We start from the raw sequence: 15,978 nt of genomic DNA, 5'->3' as shown, positions 1-15,978 counted from the left end.
ATTTTAGCTTTATGGTTAATTTTTTTAAACACAAACTTTTTTGAACTCTAGTTGTTCCTTAGTTTTGATTCACTTGAGTTGCTTAAAGTTTGTATTTTCTAAGCAAAATCAAGATCTACCATATAAATCTTTAACTTTTGTGCTTGATTCATATTTATCTTTGTAAGAGGGCATCAAGTGATTCTTGGGTGCCCTCCTTTTTGGGAAAATTACTAAAAATCTCATTTAATATGTTCATAAGTGGTGTGGAACCCTAACTTTGGTTCTTATACCATTGTTTAGCTTCTAAAACCAAAAAGTTGTTATTTTCTTTTCTAGATTTAATATTTAAATTATTGCACCTTTTTTTTACTTTATTATATTTTCATCTACTTTATTTGCTTTTTACTTTAGTTGCATTTTATTTTAAGTTGCTTCACAAACCAACAAAATTTCCAAACTAGGTTAGTTTTAAATTAACTTAAGTTTAAGCTTAATGTATCGTTTTGCATCACTCATTGAAGTTCGACCTCGTTAGTATACTACTAGACTCGTATATTTGCGAGTAAATAAAATTTTACAACATTTGGCACTCTAGATTAGGACATCCAGATTCTTCTATTTTAGATAGACTTTTTGCAAAATTGCTCCCTGTTGAGGGTAGCTTGTCTAAACATTTTTGTAATAATTGCCCTTTGGCAAAAATTCATAAATTACCTTTTTCTAGTTCAGACTTTCTTTCTCTTGCACCTTTAGAATTGATTCATTCTAATGTATGGTCTGCCTCTAATACATCGATCCAAGGTTTTAAATATTATTTACTCTCTGTTGATGATTTTTCAAGGTATTCGTGGATTTTCCCTTTGAAATATAAGCATGAGGTTTATCTATCTTTGTCCAATTTCGAACTTATGCGGAAAATCAATTTGAATGTAAAATCAAAGCTTTACAAACCAATGAGGGTGGTGAATACAATAAATTGGCCTTTAAAGAATATTTAACTAAAAATAGAATTATTCATCGTTTTGCCTGCCCCAAACATCCTGAACAAAACCATCTTGCAGAACGCAAGCACCGCCACCTTTGTGATACTGGTCTAACTTTAATGGCCCAAGCTCGTGCTCCTACTCAATATTGGCTTGAAGCTTTTACCACAACTACTTATTTGGTTAATCGTATGCCTTCGAAATTATTAAATTTTTCCTTTCCTTATGAAAAATTGTTCAAGCGAAAACCAAATTACTCTTTTATGCGAGTATTTGGTTGTGCTTGTTTTCCATACTTACGTCCCTGTAATAAAAACAAATTAGATATAAGATCCAAATGTTGTGTTTTTCTCAGTTACTCTTTTAATCATCATGGCTACCGTTGTTTGGATTTAACTATAGGTCGAGTCTATCTTTCGCCACACGTGTTGTTTGATGAGGCCAAGTTTCCTTTCTCGGAGCAACCCACTACACTTCTTCAAGTGTCCCCCACTATAAGTGAACCTTTAACTGTTACTTGTTTATCTATTTCAACTCCACTTATAGGTATGCCTCCCAGTTCCCTCCGACCCACTGCCACATCCACTCTCGCAGGTCCTTCGCCTCTTCACTCTCCCATTCAAACTACACCACTCGCCAGTCCCTCTCCTGCCCCAAGTCATCAATCCCCTGTCCCCAGTCAGTCTACTGGCGTCCCTTTAGGTGTTTCCCCTAGTTTACCGCCTACCCAATCACCAGCCTCTTTTATTCCATCTATGCCCATAACCACTGAATCCAATACCACTGCTACTGCTACTCTTTCCTCTAATGTGTCAATTGCATGTCCATTGCATGGCTCAGTGAATGTTCATTCCATGACTACTCGTGGCAAGTCTGGTATTGTCAAGGCTAATTCTAAATATGCTCATGTTGTTTTCTTTTCTGATCATGTGGAACCATCTTCTTATAGTGAATCTATTAAAAGTTTAGATTGGCGTATGACTATGTGCATTGAATTTAACGCCCTCCAACAGGCTGGAAACTGGGTTCTTGTTCCTCCCCGTCTAGGTATGAACATTCTTCCCAACAAATAGGTGTTCAAGTTAAAGCGGAAAGGTGATGGTTCGATCGAACGTTATAATTATAAAGCTCGCCTCGTGGCAAATGGCTTTCACTAGCAGGAGGATCTTGATTTCTCTGAAACTTTCAGCCCGATACTTAAACATTCCACCATTTGGTTTGTCTTAGCTTTGGCGATTCATTGTAGTTGAAATGTACGGCAGCTAGATGTTCAAAATGCATTTCTGCATGGGTATCTTACTGAAGAGGTGTATATAAGACAACCCCTTGTTTTTCTTGATAGTCAGCATCCTGATTATGTTTGTTGTCTGCAACATTTTTTATATGGCTTGAAGCAAGCCCCCCGAGTGTGGTTCTAATGCTTTGCAGACTACTTGGAAACTTTGGGCTTTATTGAGAGCAAATTTGATTATTCAATGTTTATTTTCAATCAGGGAGGTGTTTTTCTCATCTTACTCATCTATGTAGATGACATTTTGATTACATGAAATAGTTCTCATCACATTACTCTTCTCATTTGCAACTTGGGCAAGTTGTTCTCCATGAAGGATCTAGGGCCTCTTCACTATTTTCTAGGCATTGATGCATCATATGCCGATGGTGGTCTGTACTTGACTCAGTCCAAGTATGGGCGTGACTTGCTTGTTCGCACCAACTTCTAGGATGCCAAGCCAATTGCTACTCCAACAGTTAGTGGTCGCAATCTCAGTTTTTATGATGGTTCTCCTGTGGCCAATCCTTCTTTTTATCGCAATGTGGTTGGTGCTTTTCAGTACCTGACAATCATTCGTCCGGATTTGGCCTATGTAGTGAACCAGGTTTGCAAGTTTATGCATGCTCCCACAGATGCTCATTGGGTAGCGGTTAAGTGCATATTGCGTTACCTGAAGCACACTCCTCATTTTGGTCTTTTTTATCAACCAAGCTCCCTAGTCCTCACTGCTTACTCGGATGCAGATTATGCTGGTGACTCGGATCATAGGTATTTCACCAGTGGTTTTTGTATCTTTTTGGGTGCTAATCCCGTTTCCTGGAGCTCCAAAACTCATCGGACCGTTTTACGCTCAAGCACGGAGGCTAACTATCGGCAACTTGCGTATACTGCTACTGAGCTCTCATGGTTTCGCTCTCTTCATCATGATCTTCATCTTTTCCTTAATCGGCCAACTATCTGGTGTGATAATGTCTCTTCTACCTCTCTAGCCTCCAATCCCGTTTTTCATGCCAAGACCAGGCAGTTGGAAGTTGACTATCACTTTGTTCATGATAAGGTTGTTCGTAAGGAACTCAAGGTGGCCTTTGTGCGGAGTGAGGATCAGCTCGTAGACATCTTCACTAAGGGCTTCTCTTCAACACATTTTCGGTCTCTTTCTTCCAAGCTTCGTGTGTGTGACTGCCCTCTCAGCTTGCGGGGGTGTAATAAACCAATTCTATCTGAGCCTGCTGGTTTGAATTTTGGATTGAATTCTTCATCATCCCATTAGTCTAGGTAGTACACAATCTCTCCAACCGTTTTTTATCCCATGTGATCTTTCGAAAATTTCTCACATGTGTTTATTTCCTTCACTTGTTATCTTTTATTCAGACTGGTTGTATAGTTTATGTAGAACTCTTATACTCTCTATATATAATCACTACATCTGTAATACATTAATCAAGGTTTATAATACAATTCGAACATTTCAAATCACTCTTTGTTCTTTAAGTATGTGTCCTATTTAGAAAATTTTTCCATAATTTAATAATTAACTCGGGCCTAATTATAATAAGTGGAATTGAAACACACCTTTCGACGAGCTCATCTGTTTGGTAAACACTCCGCTAGATGACTCTGCCTACCCGCCTCTTCTGAAGGTAGATTAGTAAACTATTAGTTGAGGCGTCAAAGGTGGCAATTGAGCTCATATTGATTGGAAAATACGCCGGCTGCTACGAGCTCAATTCCTCTAGGCCCGGAATTGGGGCGTGACAACATGTGGTTAATGAATTATTTATTTTACTACATACTGTACTTTTATCCTAGCTGCAATCTAGACTTGGGTGGAGTTAACTATAGATATTTATTTTGAATTTATAAAAAAATATATATATTTGAAAATGAGCCATGTCTGGATGGTTAGAGTGGAGTTTTTGTTGCAGGGTATTGTGGTAGCATTTGTTATGTTTCCAAATCCTAATATGTATTAACTCGGAATTCATTGATCATAGCTTTGTTCTGAATACCTCTGAAAGAATTTTTATTGGTGTTGGTTCCATTGCATAATGCATATGCATACTCTTACTTATTTGTCAAAATTCAAATCTGAATAACTAGTGATTTCCAGATAAAGTGTTTTTGTGGATCATTAGTCCTGTGCCACAAAAGTGTATAGGTTGAGGCAAATTGTTGTAATGGGGATCCAATTGCTTCTGAAACAGGGTTTCAATTTATTTAGGTATTATTTCAAAAATATTTGTTACTTGTTGGTTTATCTGGAATAAAAATAAATTTCATTTCATTTTCAAAAATAAAATTGATTTGATTTTCAAAAACAAAATTACTTGTTTGTTTGTAAACTAGCAGGATTTATAGTCATCAATATGATGAATCTTTGCTGAATATAATAAGACTGAAAGTATCTCACTTGGTATTATAAACTCAAGTAAGATGTGTATTGTTAATTTTATGGTTGGTGTTGTCAAATTGCCAGTGCAGTGCTAGGCTACTGCTAGCTAGTCCCTTGGCCAATTTGGTGCTTAAGCAGAAACAATAAGTAAGCTGTTTCTGAACTTGAAATCCAACTATAATTTATTTTTCATCTTTATTTTTAATTGCATAATCACTCCAAAAACACAAAAAAGGCATGTCTTGAAATGAGAATAGCACAAAGGGAAGAAGTAGACATTAATTACTCAATGTAAGCCAGTATTTCTGTCTATGAAACAAACCAAACCAGTCATGCTAGGCACCGATGAGTGCCTATCCATCAGAAACCGTTGGATTCAGTTATATTCCCGGATTCAATCCAACGGCTATTGCTGAGGCCTAAACTCAGGCACTCAGGTGAGCTCATTGAATTGAAATAGACAGATTTCATAAAACCTGGAAAGATAATGACACCAAAAAAATTAACCAAACTTTTGATGAAGTTATTCCCATAAAACAACAGGAATACCAAATGACTATCTAAACATGAATAGGTAGGAGTGAGTCTCATCATCACAGCCCTCATCATCTTTATTCAAAGTGGCAGATTAAGTGATTCATTAGGCTTCCCATCCCCTGAGGACAGTAGCCCTTGCAACTCGGTTAACTCCGAGTGTGAAGGCTCCCATCCGAAGGTCACAATTATGGGTTTTGCACATCTGCTTCACATCTTTGAACCCTTTGGTCATGTAAGTCTTCAGCTCATTGTTCACCTTTTCTTCATCCCACAAAAAACCTTGGATGTTCTGCAAGTTGCAATGCACCACAAAACCACCCACCAAACCAAACTTACTAATTAAAATAATGTTGTTTAGAATTAATTGAAAGGAAATCTAATTCTGAAAACATATTATATGATACCTGAACCCACTCAAAGTAACTAACAGTGACTCCTCCAGAGTTTGCATATATATCAGGAAGAATAACAACACCTTTCTTTGACAAGATCTGCAAATTAAGAGAGGCCAATCACTATATATAAAAAGCTTAATGGTTTTAATTTTTCTGTCTCAGTAACTCTAATTAATTATCGGACAATTAAGCACTAACCTCATCAGCTTCCGGGTCAGTGGGATGATTAGCTGCTTCTATAATAAATTTGGCTTTGATTTCATTTGCATTTTCCCTTCATTCAAAAACAACATTCAACTTTTGTTAGCCATTTTCAGGTTTTTGATCATTATGCTTTCAAAACATTCATGTGATGTATTCAATTAAGTACCTGTTGATGACACCTCCAAGGGCTGCTGGGATGAGAATGTCACAGTCTTCAACCAATATTGACTTGGGATCTATTGGATCCCCACCATGGAACCCCTTGACACCCTTGTTTTCCTTGACATGATTGAGAAGGCTTGGAATGTCAAGTCCTTCGCTGTCCTTAATGGCTCCAGTAATGTCACTCACTGCAACAATTTTGCCACCTTTCTCATGGATTAGTTGGGCAGCCCAGGAGCCCACATTCCCAAAACCCTGAGATTATCATTCAATTTAGAGATGTACCTAAATTGTTGGAAATCTAGTCCATGAATTACAAGTTTCACAGGGCTAGCTATTACATTAAGGCCTCATTTAATGAATAGGATTGGATTGGATAGGTTAAATGGCTAGATTCATATGTATTTGAGGAAGAAACTTCTAACATGAATAAAGAAGAAGATGGGAAGAAGATGAATAAGGTTCCCTCCTAATGATGGGATCGATAAGCCTTCCTTTATGGCTAATCCATATGCTTCCCATCTTTTTCCTTGAAGTTAGAAAACACCGTCCATCTTCTTCCTTGAAGATACATGGATCTAGCCATTTAACCTATCAAATCCAATCCTATGCATCAAACGAGGCCTAAACCTAATTAAGCCTAGTGTTATATAGAATAGGTGTTGTGCAGTACCTGTATAACAAACCGTTGTCCAGAGATGGTCTTTCCATACTCATTAAGTAAAGCCTCTGTTGCAAAAAGTACTCCTCTTCCAGTTGCTGCATCTCTTCCCAGTGATCCACCAAGATCCTATATAGTTTTTATTTCTTAAATTTAGGGACTGCCACACAATAGAAAGTAGAAACAAACAACTTTTCTTGCACCAGTGTGATTTATGGTCATTTGATCCATTATACAAGATTGCCATTTAAGTTTAGTAAGAGACAATGACCAGAATGTGGTACTTGCTCACCATCATATTCATATTGTTGAGAGAAGATCTCACATTTACATTTAAATGTGAGGCCTTGCATAGATATATATAGTGGTTTATAAAAGTCTTAGGCTACTACTCTCATTACCAATTGGTTTTGGGATGGATGCCTAGATTCCTTTACATAGGCGTATATATGTATATATAGATACTTACAGTTGGTTTTCCAGTCACTACAGCAGGTGAGTAGCCATGAAATTTTGAGTACTCATCTAGTATCCATGCCATGGTCTGTTTAAACACCAAAAGGGAAAGTCGCTAAAAGTCGGTCCAAAATCAATGTGAAACTCAATTAAGTTGGTAAAATTGCTAAAAGATCATTTTGTGGTGTACGTCAACCTGTGGACCTGTCCCCATATCTGGTGCTGGAACATCAGTGTGGATTCCAATAAGATCATGTATCTTTTGGGTGAAAACTCTGGTGAGTCGTTCGAGTTCAGAAACACTTAGCTCGCCTGGATCACATCCTATCCCTCCTTTGGCACCACCATATGGGATATTAGCTACTGCTGTCTTCCATGTCATTAGCTGTGCTAAAGCATTCACCTCATCTGGGTCAACCTACATTTTTCACATATACAACCATGCACATTAACAATGTAGGCTAACAACTACAGCTAGTGAAGTATTCTTACAAGCAGAACAGAAAAAAAGTACCTCTGGGTGATATCTGATTCCTCCCTTCATGGGGCCTCTAGCATTGTCATGTTGAACCCTGAACCCAACATATGAAGCCAAGCTGCCATCATCTTTGGGTATAGTACACTCAACCTGCAGAATATATATAAGTTCAAAAGCAATGAAAGGAGCAAAATTAAACCACTGAGGTACATAGCAGTAGCAATTGATCCATTGATTAGACACAACATCCTAATTAGGCCGGCTTCAAAGAGTTTGCAAAATATATATAAACTTGAGGACCTACAAACAACTAAATCAAGTTTTCAAAACTATTGATGCCTGATGTCAAGGAGTGAGTACATGTACATATGGAATACCACTGCCTAAAACAGAAATCACCAAAGTGCAAGACCAATGGGAAGACTTCAAATAAGCATATACATAGCAGGGTGATCATAGTTTTGTTTTTTTTTTTGGTCAAAAGGGTGATCATAGTTTTATTTAACAATGGTATGGTGGGTTTAACTAACTCCTAGACTGGCCAACTGAAAGTTTAAAACCCAAAATAGAGATTGTTGATCTCAGAGTTTTCATCAGACAATTGCATGTTATCAGTGTTAAAGCCCCATGGGCCTAACTAATCCTTAAAAACTGGCTTGTAAGGGGAAGATTGCCCAATGCTTATACATTGTATATCTCAACTGTATTCTGGTGATATGGGATATCTAATAATAAGTGGAGCTGTAGTACGTCATGAGTCTCAAGGCATATAAATGCAGGGGTTGTAACTGAAATAATCCTCTTAATTGGTTCTTCTTGGATGCTGCTATATACATAACCACATTGTGAAGTGAATAGTGATGCTACACATAAGAGAGGGAACATAGAAAGAGAGGTTATGTATATGTAAAAATAATCACCTTGATTTCCCTAAATGGTATTAGTAAACTTTTCTCAAGCTTGGAGTCCAATCCCAAAAGCCGAGCTGCCAGCTTAAAGTTTCTGTTGGTTGCCACTAACGCATTCATTGTTGTTATTCCTGCAAGTAATTATTTAGTAGTGTCTGATCAGAAGCTAAACACAGGAACTACTCCCCTTGCCTCTAGCTAGTATATATTAATTCAGAGCCTACATGAGGAGATTAAAATACATCAATTCATTTGCACTCTACAACCAATTCGTCAAAGTCAATATATAGCAACTAAAATAAAGAAATGATCACAACCCAGATCAAGAAAGTTGATCAAAGACAACAATTAGAAAATGTGCAGTATTCATCAAGTATGCAGAGAAAAGGCTTCAAGCCAAATTAACTATTAAACAAGTAAAACATTGCCATAGATATAGTTAGGTTGGATTTAAAATAATAGTTGATGTCTCTATTACTACTTTCATGTAAAATAATTACTATGTACACCTCAAAAACTTAAATTGAGAAATAAACTAAAAAGGTCTATCAAATTATTGAAAAAAGAAGAAGCTAACAATCATTTGTGTTATGATACTGATTATTATTACATAATTAAATTGTAATTCATAGTGATGTCTAATTTAAATTAGTACGTTTTTATTATTTAAATTAATTTTTTGGGTGTGGTCAATAAACAAGGTGGTGACGTGGTGACAAGTTCTTTTGATATTTACACAACAACTAATTTTTAAAAAAGAAAAGATTTTAGCTAGCTAGCTAGGAATTTTGCATATAAAATAGGCAAAAGTATATAGCTTACCTTATCAATAATCAGCTATAAAGCTTTCGAGACTTTTGGGAAGAGAAGAATCAAGAATTAGAAGAAACCATATAGCAAAACCAACCCAACTTCCTATATATATAGACAGCAAAAACCAACCCAACTTCCTTTGAAAATGTGCATATATACGACAGCTAGCTATTGGCCTATTTCCTATAGCTACGTGCATATACAAATATAATTAGGTGCATATTTTCTAAGGATTACCCTTTGGTGGGATTCACGAATAACCTTTTGAAACAAAAAAGAAATAAATAAATAAAATAAAGTAGTAAAAAGAAAAACACACCAATGATTTAATAGAAATAATAATAAAACACCATACATATATGATATATATATATATGTGTCTCTTGATTGATTATAGGCTATGTCTTCTCACCACACATGTGATGTGTCTCTATTATCCTTTCATACTTTAAGGGAGTCAGTTCTGGGCACTTTCTCAACTTCTTTATTTTTACTTTTTCTTTTAAAAAAGGTATGTATATCTTTTTTATACGTCAACTCTCTGTCACATGTAGTAGTCCATACACCATGAAAGGTATGGAAAATATATTATACAACGTAATCTTTACTCAAGTTTAATGAAATTACAAAAACGCCTCTCTTATTTTGAGAAATTATATTAATATATATCTCTCTGTACGTAATAGCTTCATATATAGTTTACATGTCCCTTGTATGTGTCATAAAGTTCAAAATCCATCGTGTAAAAAGACAGTCATTGTTGTTAATCTGAAATGGCCTTAGAAAAGTGAAATATCAATTTAATTTGAAATATATGTATCATAACTATGACAAAATAAATTTGGAAACTTTTCAAAAAATCTAGATGGTAGTTCAATGGTACGTATAATAATATTAAGTATGAGACGAGTTGTAAATTAAGTATTTTAAGTAAAGTTTAAACCTCGGAGATGTAAAAGTAGTCGAGTACGTATACCTAATATTATAGTAATATGTAGTTATAATTTGACTAAATTACATCCATATGGATAGATAATGATGCTAAATATTGGTGACACTGATGAGGACTATATATCCAACAGTTACAGTGTCACCAACAAAGAGATGCATGCATAGTGCATGTCCATATATATCATGTACACCACATGTACTACTCTGGATTAGCTCACTTTGCATGTAATTAGTAAGTGTTAATTAAGAAAATTAAGCATGAAATTGATGGCAGGATATTCCTCCTTGGACACTACATACGTGAGTGGACACATTATGTTAATTAATTTATTGGCAATTCAACAACCACATCTATCATTACCAAATTGCCAGCGCTAAGCATAGCTAGCTAGATGTTGATTATGCATGTAAGCAAAATTTTCCAAATCAAATGCAGAATATATAGCCAACAGTTTTGTGAGATTAGTGTACATCCAGCTAGACCTCCCCATGAACTAAGAAATTAATGTAAATGTAAATATACTCACAGTAATTAAGAGAGAGAGAGATGTGGAGATCGAGAAGAGGTCAGCCCACAAGTAATATAATTCAGCGGCAACTGAATTCAATTGTGATGGATGTTGTGGTGGATGGAAGAGGTCAGTAGGTATGTAGGAATTGAATTCAAGTGTGAAGAATGAAGGAATATGAATGTGTATATATATGGAGCAAAAACGAATTAAGGGAATTAACAACAAAAGTAGAATATATCCAATTCTCTATGGAATCCCATATTCTCTGTGCGAGCACATACATGCATGTGCATATATAAAGACACGACAGTGGGAGTGGGAGTTATACTCAGCAAAATATATGCTCATATATTTCTGCTAATTAAGAATATATGAATATCAAGAATATGATGCCTTGCTAGCTAGCTAGTGTCTGATTATTTTAGTACCACTTAGATTCCTACACAACAGCTCCACTACCATCTTCCCATTCATTCATATTTCATTCCTACGTACATTAATTATTGTTAATCATATATAATATATATTTGAGAGAGAGTGGAGATGGGAAGTGATTGAAAAGGCAAAGGGCGAATGCAGGTAGAGGTACGTGAATCCAACGCGATACCCACATTGCATAGCCCTCATATTTGAAAATTTCTTATAGTGATTTTTAAGTACAAGAAGGTGGTGTTGGACTACATATAATTAAAGTACGTACTATATATATGCCAATGGCAACTCTCAAATTGGTATTGCCTTTACTCGATCTTATTACATTTACATGGTGGTATTTGTATTTGTACCTTCTGCTCTGATTTGAGGTTACATATAAAAGGCCAAAATGATCCAGATGCCTTTCTCTTTGCATGTCGCGTGTAACATTGTAAAAGAGAGGGAGAGAGTGATTTTTCAGGTGACGTTAGCTGAAAAGTAGCAAAACAAAGGCAAACTCAATCAACAAAAGCAAAGCATGACTGTTTCAAATCACGACAATTTAATGATCAAAAGAATCTCCTTCAACTGCTGTACGTACCCAATTTCCCTTGCTTCAGACTAATCGATGATTGGATTAGTTGACCATATAACTTTGATTTAAAGTTAGTACTGGAATAGACCTCTCATGGTGATGTTTGGTTGGGTTTACCAAAAAAAAAAAAAAATTTGTTGATTTTAAACCGGGTTGGATGATAAATTAGCATTAGAAAATAGGCCGGAAGACAATTTAAATTAAATTGAACAGACCTTTAAAACAAAAACCAATCCCCAAGCTTACATATAAATAGATGCAGCCTCGAAAGACATTTTAAGCTAATTAATGAGTTGTAGTAAATACAAGAAGAATTTACAAATCAAATCACAAGGTAGTAAAAACAACATTCAGCTTCTAGAGCGCCCACTGCAAAGTCCTCTCCACACTGCCTCCTCAAGTTTACCTGCGTACGTAGGGGTGAGTGTGCATCACATACGTTCATCGCTCAGTAAGGTGCCATGCACATCCCGGACAGATTTTCACGTTATCACTCAGTTTTTATGAAAATAGTGTTTTGTGTTTGTAAAACCTTGCACATAATCACACGGTCATGAACAACCTTGGGAACTTCGTTTTCAAAATTAACGCCGAAGTTATCAAACCACAAAAAAGTGATCACACATTCAACATAACAAATTAATAGTCAATGTTGATATATAACCATCGATCATCAGATATATTGATATAGACAATTAATGACACCTCAAAACAAATCACAATCCACACACAAATGCAAGGCATACATGGATTATCTGAGGTAGAATCAAAGTTCCTACATCAAAGCACCAATATACCAACCCTAATTGGGTCCACTGAGTTACCACACTCCAGGAATATAAACCCAACGACCAATCACATTACAGACCAACAATCTCCACTAATAAACACCCCTCAATAAGGTGGCGAGAGTATTCATTCTTGGTTGTAAGCGAGAGTATCCATTCATAGTTGTACCTGCTTACCGCTTGTCCGTATAACTGCCTCTGGAGGTTTAGAAGATTGAAACCCAAGGTCAACCACTACATGACCCCTTAATCTCAGCCTAACTAGCCCATCAAACTATATCTTAACCTAAATATATGGTCTATCAAACTATATCTCGGCCTAAACAGCCCACCAAACTATATCTTAGCTAGACCGGCCTATCAGATTGTATCTCAGCCTAACTGGCCAAACAAATTGTATCTCGGCCAAACCAACCCATCAAACTGTATCTCGGCGTAATTGGCCCATTAAACTTTATCTCGGCCTAACCAGCCCACCAAACTGTATCTCGGCCCACCAAAATGTATCTCAACATAATAGGCCCATCAAATGGACACAATCTCCAATGAAGAAACATCACCCTTAATCTAATCAAATGCACCTCAATTGATCTAAGATACTAGAGAGTCAAGATTTCCCCTTTGACCATACCGGTAGGAAAACATTAATCGGTACCAGGTGTAACCCTTGACCATTTCTTTGACCATACGATATTGGAGATTTTCCCACTCAAGAATGTGTAGAATATGCACACAACAACAAACGTCAATCAAAACATTAATCGGCGTTATTATCAAGTAATTAATTAATCCAATTTTGATATCCAATTTTGTGAGGTGTAAGCTCTAAAGTTACACACAACCAAAAATGAGATTACGTGAAGTCGCTAAAGTGTGCCCTAATTCATTTTAAATAATTAGCAAGCGCAGACATTCGGCCTTAATCTAGGTGAAGGCTCTAAATCCTAATTCAAATTAAAACTTATGACTTAATAGCTACATTTAGCTAATCTTAATTATATTTCCTAATTAATTACTACAACAAGATCAATAAATAAGTGAGAAAGGAATTCATTTTAGCTAAGCAATTCATTTTAAACACTTACAAATAAAAATAAAAAAAAGAAAGGAAACCATCATGTTTATCACTTCCCAACTTTGGGAAATTACATAAAAATGGGAAATTCAACCAAACGACTTTAACAACACCAAGTCAAATGCCAATTCAAATGGCCATCAACAATATATCCAGAAGTAAGCTCAATAAATAGAGCCTAACCGGAAATTAAGAAATGTCATCACATCCATCTCATATAACATTTAAAACATGGATTCCACTACACATTACAAAATTCATTCCACATATTCAAAGAATATTAATTCGCATATTAACCGAAGTGCTCAACAAAATAATTATGATTAAACAGTTCAAGATTTTTTTGTCCGATCGAGCACACATTCACACAATATATGTATTATTATACATATATATATATACTTTTTAACGACTGTATTATTATACATATATATATACTTTTTAACGACGGAATACAAGCCAAAGGGTAGGAGCTTCCCTACCTGGTTTCAAGAAAAGCCCTAGCTTGCTTTCTCAGCACCACAACCACACGAGATCAACCAACTAAAACAAACTTGTCTTGAGGATTAGGTAAAATGACTGAATTACCCATACAAACAAACACTGAACAAAAGGGATCGATTAATTCAAGGTCAATTCGAGTTCAACTTTAAAAGGAACAACAACAAGATTGAGTCAGAAGGACTCTGACCTCTATCAGAACTACTTGATCAACATTTCGAGATTGGTTTCTCGTTAGAAATTGAGACGGTCTTTTACTTCATCCGAGTATAAGGAGACAAGGTTCCATAAATCCGATAACGAATATGAGGCTAACTTTGAGAACCGGAAACCAAAAATATGAGTTTTGGAGGGGAAAAATAAACTGACCAAAATGCCCCTATGACCAAACTGAGGTCTAGGGTTTACTTTTTGAAGTCAATTCTCAATCGAAATCAATTCGAAGACTAGCCTAGCCTTTATATCTTTGATTTTACCAATTTATAATCCTTCTAAATCTTCTTTTTAAATTTGTATTTTTATTTTACTTTGTTAAATTCTTGAATAATCTCAAAACATAATTCAAAATTTTCTTGTTTTACAAGTTCAGTACTTGGAGCATCTTTTCAATTGATTTCAGTCCTCGTGGGAATGACCTCGTATATATTTACCTTTGCTATACTAATAATAGCCTTGTTCTATTGCTAATATACGTAGTATTTTAACCTCTGTTTTGCAGGTGGCTAAAATTCTATCATTTACCGTTCCTTATGTATGCTCGCTGCGTCAATGCCTTGTCAACGCGTTTAGGCAAACGGTAGCGCACCACATGGCTTGCTATCAATCCTAATCAGCAATCCACTTCTATTTCCTATGTTTTATTTTTTTTATTCAAACTTTGTAAATTCACCAAAAGTAGCTTGGGACTCCAAAAAATTCTCCGAAAAATCCTACGGAGTCGTTTTACTGAGTACTAATTTTTTATGACTTTAAAATAGTCAAATTACTTCCAGAAAAATTCTCCTCTCATAATTTAATTCTGAAAAATAAAAATAAACATAATAATTACCAAACTCTTGAATTTTTTTTTTTTTTCCAAAATTCACTTCTACAAAACTAAACTCTAGAACTACAATCAAAGGTCTTAGTTAGTTAAAACAAGTTAAGAAAATCTCTAATTCCTTTAAACAAACTTTAAAAATAAGGTTGAAAAACTTAAGTAACAAAATTATCATAAGCCGTAAATTCGAGGTGCTACATATATGCTTAAATAAGTAAAAGTCTGAATCCATATTATTAACGAAATTAGTTATATATATGCTTATATAATTGTAACACCCTGAATTTTCGGCTTATGGTAATTTTATTACTTAAGCTTTCTAACCTTGTTCTTAAAATTTGTTTAAAGGAATTGAAATTTTCCTTAACTTTATTTTGACTAACCAAGACTTTTGATTGTGGTTCTAGAGATATAGTTGTGTAGAAGTGAATTTTGGAAAAGGAAATTCAAGAGTTTGGTGATTATTTTATTTATTTTCATTTTTCAGAATTAAATTATGATATGACGATTTTTCATAATTTTCTGGAAGTAATTTAACTATTTTGAGGCTATAGGAAATTAGTACTCAGTGAAACGAGTCCATAGGATTTTTTGAGAAATTATTTTGAGTTCCGATCTATTTTTGGTGAATTTCCAAAATTGGAGAAATTACATAAAATAGGAAAACAAAATAAATTAAAAGAGGTTGCTGACTAGGCAGACAGCAACCCATGTGGCGCGCTGCCATTGGTCCAGAGCAGCTGATGCATGTGAGTGCACGGAGGACATGGTGCGCTGCACCACATCGGACCAAGGCCCGCAATTTAATCCTAGCTGCTGGACCTCATTAAAGTCATCTAATCGTGGTCGTTGATTTCGT

At 35.5% G+C, this 15,978-nt stretch overlaps 1 protein-coding gene across 5 annotated transcripts; it reads right to left on the bottom strand.

The window, feature by feature from the left end:
- Nucleotides 1-4,794: 4,794 nt before the first annotated feature.
- Nucleotides 4,795-10,865, bottom strand: GDH1 (glutamate dehydrogenase 1). 5 transcript variants are annotated; one of them, XM_086247008.1, is made up of 10 exons: nt 10,723-10,865; nt 8,444-8,562; nt 7,560-7,673; nt 7,242-7,463; nt 7,059-7,133; nt 6,602-6,718; nt 5,933-6,183; nt 5,761-5,836; nt 5,572-5,658; nt 4,795-5,456 (listed from the first exon to the last, which is right to left on the bottom strand). In XM_086247008.1, the coding sequence occupies exons 2-10, from the start codon at nt 8,549-8,551 to the stop codon at nt 5,271-5,273; spliced, it is 1,236 nt and encodes a 411-aa protein (XP_086103134.1). In that variant the 5' UTR covers nt 8,552-8,562; nt 10,723-10,865; the 3' UTR covers nt 4,795-5,270. The 5 variants fall into 5 exon arrangements, with proteins under 5 accessions (XP_086103134.1, XP_086103129.1, XP_086103133.1 ...); XM_086247003.1 differs by having other exon boundaries at nt 8,444-8,651; nt 10,723-10,853; XM_086247007.1 differs by lacking the exon at nt 10,723-10,865 and adding an exon at nt 9,254-9,401.
- Nucleotides 10,866-15,978: the final 5,113 nt, after the last annotated feature.

This window comes from Dryas octopetala, chromosome 6 (genome assembly GCF_963921425.1).
Source record: "Dryas octopetala chromosome 6, drDryOcto1.1, whole genome shotgun sequence".
Classification (NCBI taxonomy): domain Eukaryota; kingdom Viridiplantae; phylum Streptophyta; class Magnoliopsida; order Rosales; family Rosaceae; genus Dryas; species Dryas octopetala.
The sequence above is the reverse complement of the archived record's forward strand: the minus strand, read 5'-3'. Positions and strand labels throughout refer to the sequence as shown.

Coding starts and splice junctions, on each gene's coding strand:
- GDH1 (XM_086247008.1), bottom strand. CDS start 8,551: ATGAATGCGTTAGTGGCAACCAACAGAAACTTTAAGCTGGCAGCTCGG. Junction 7,674..8,443: donor TACCATTTAGGGAAATCAAG/GTGATTATTTTT, acceptor TATATTCTGCAG/GTTGAGTGTACTATACCCAA. Junction 7,464..7,559: donor GAATCAGATATCACCCAGAG/GTACTTTTTTTC, acceptor TGAAAAATGTAG/GTTGACCCAGATGAGGTGAA.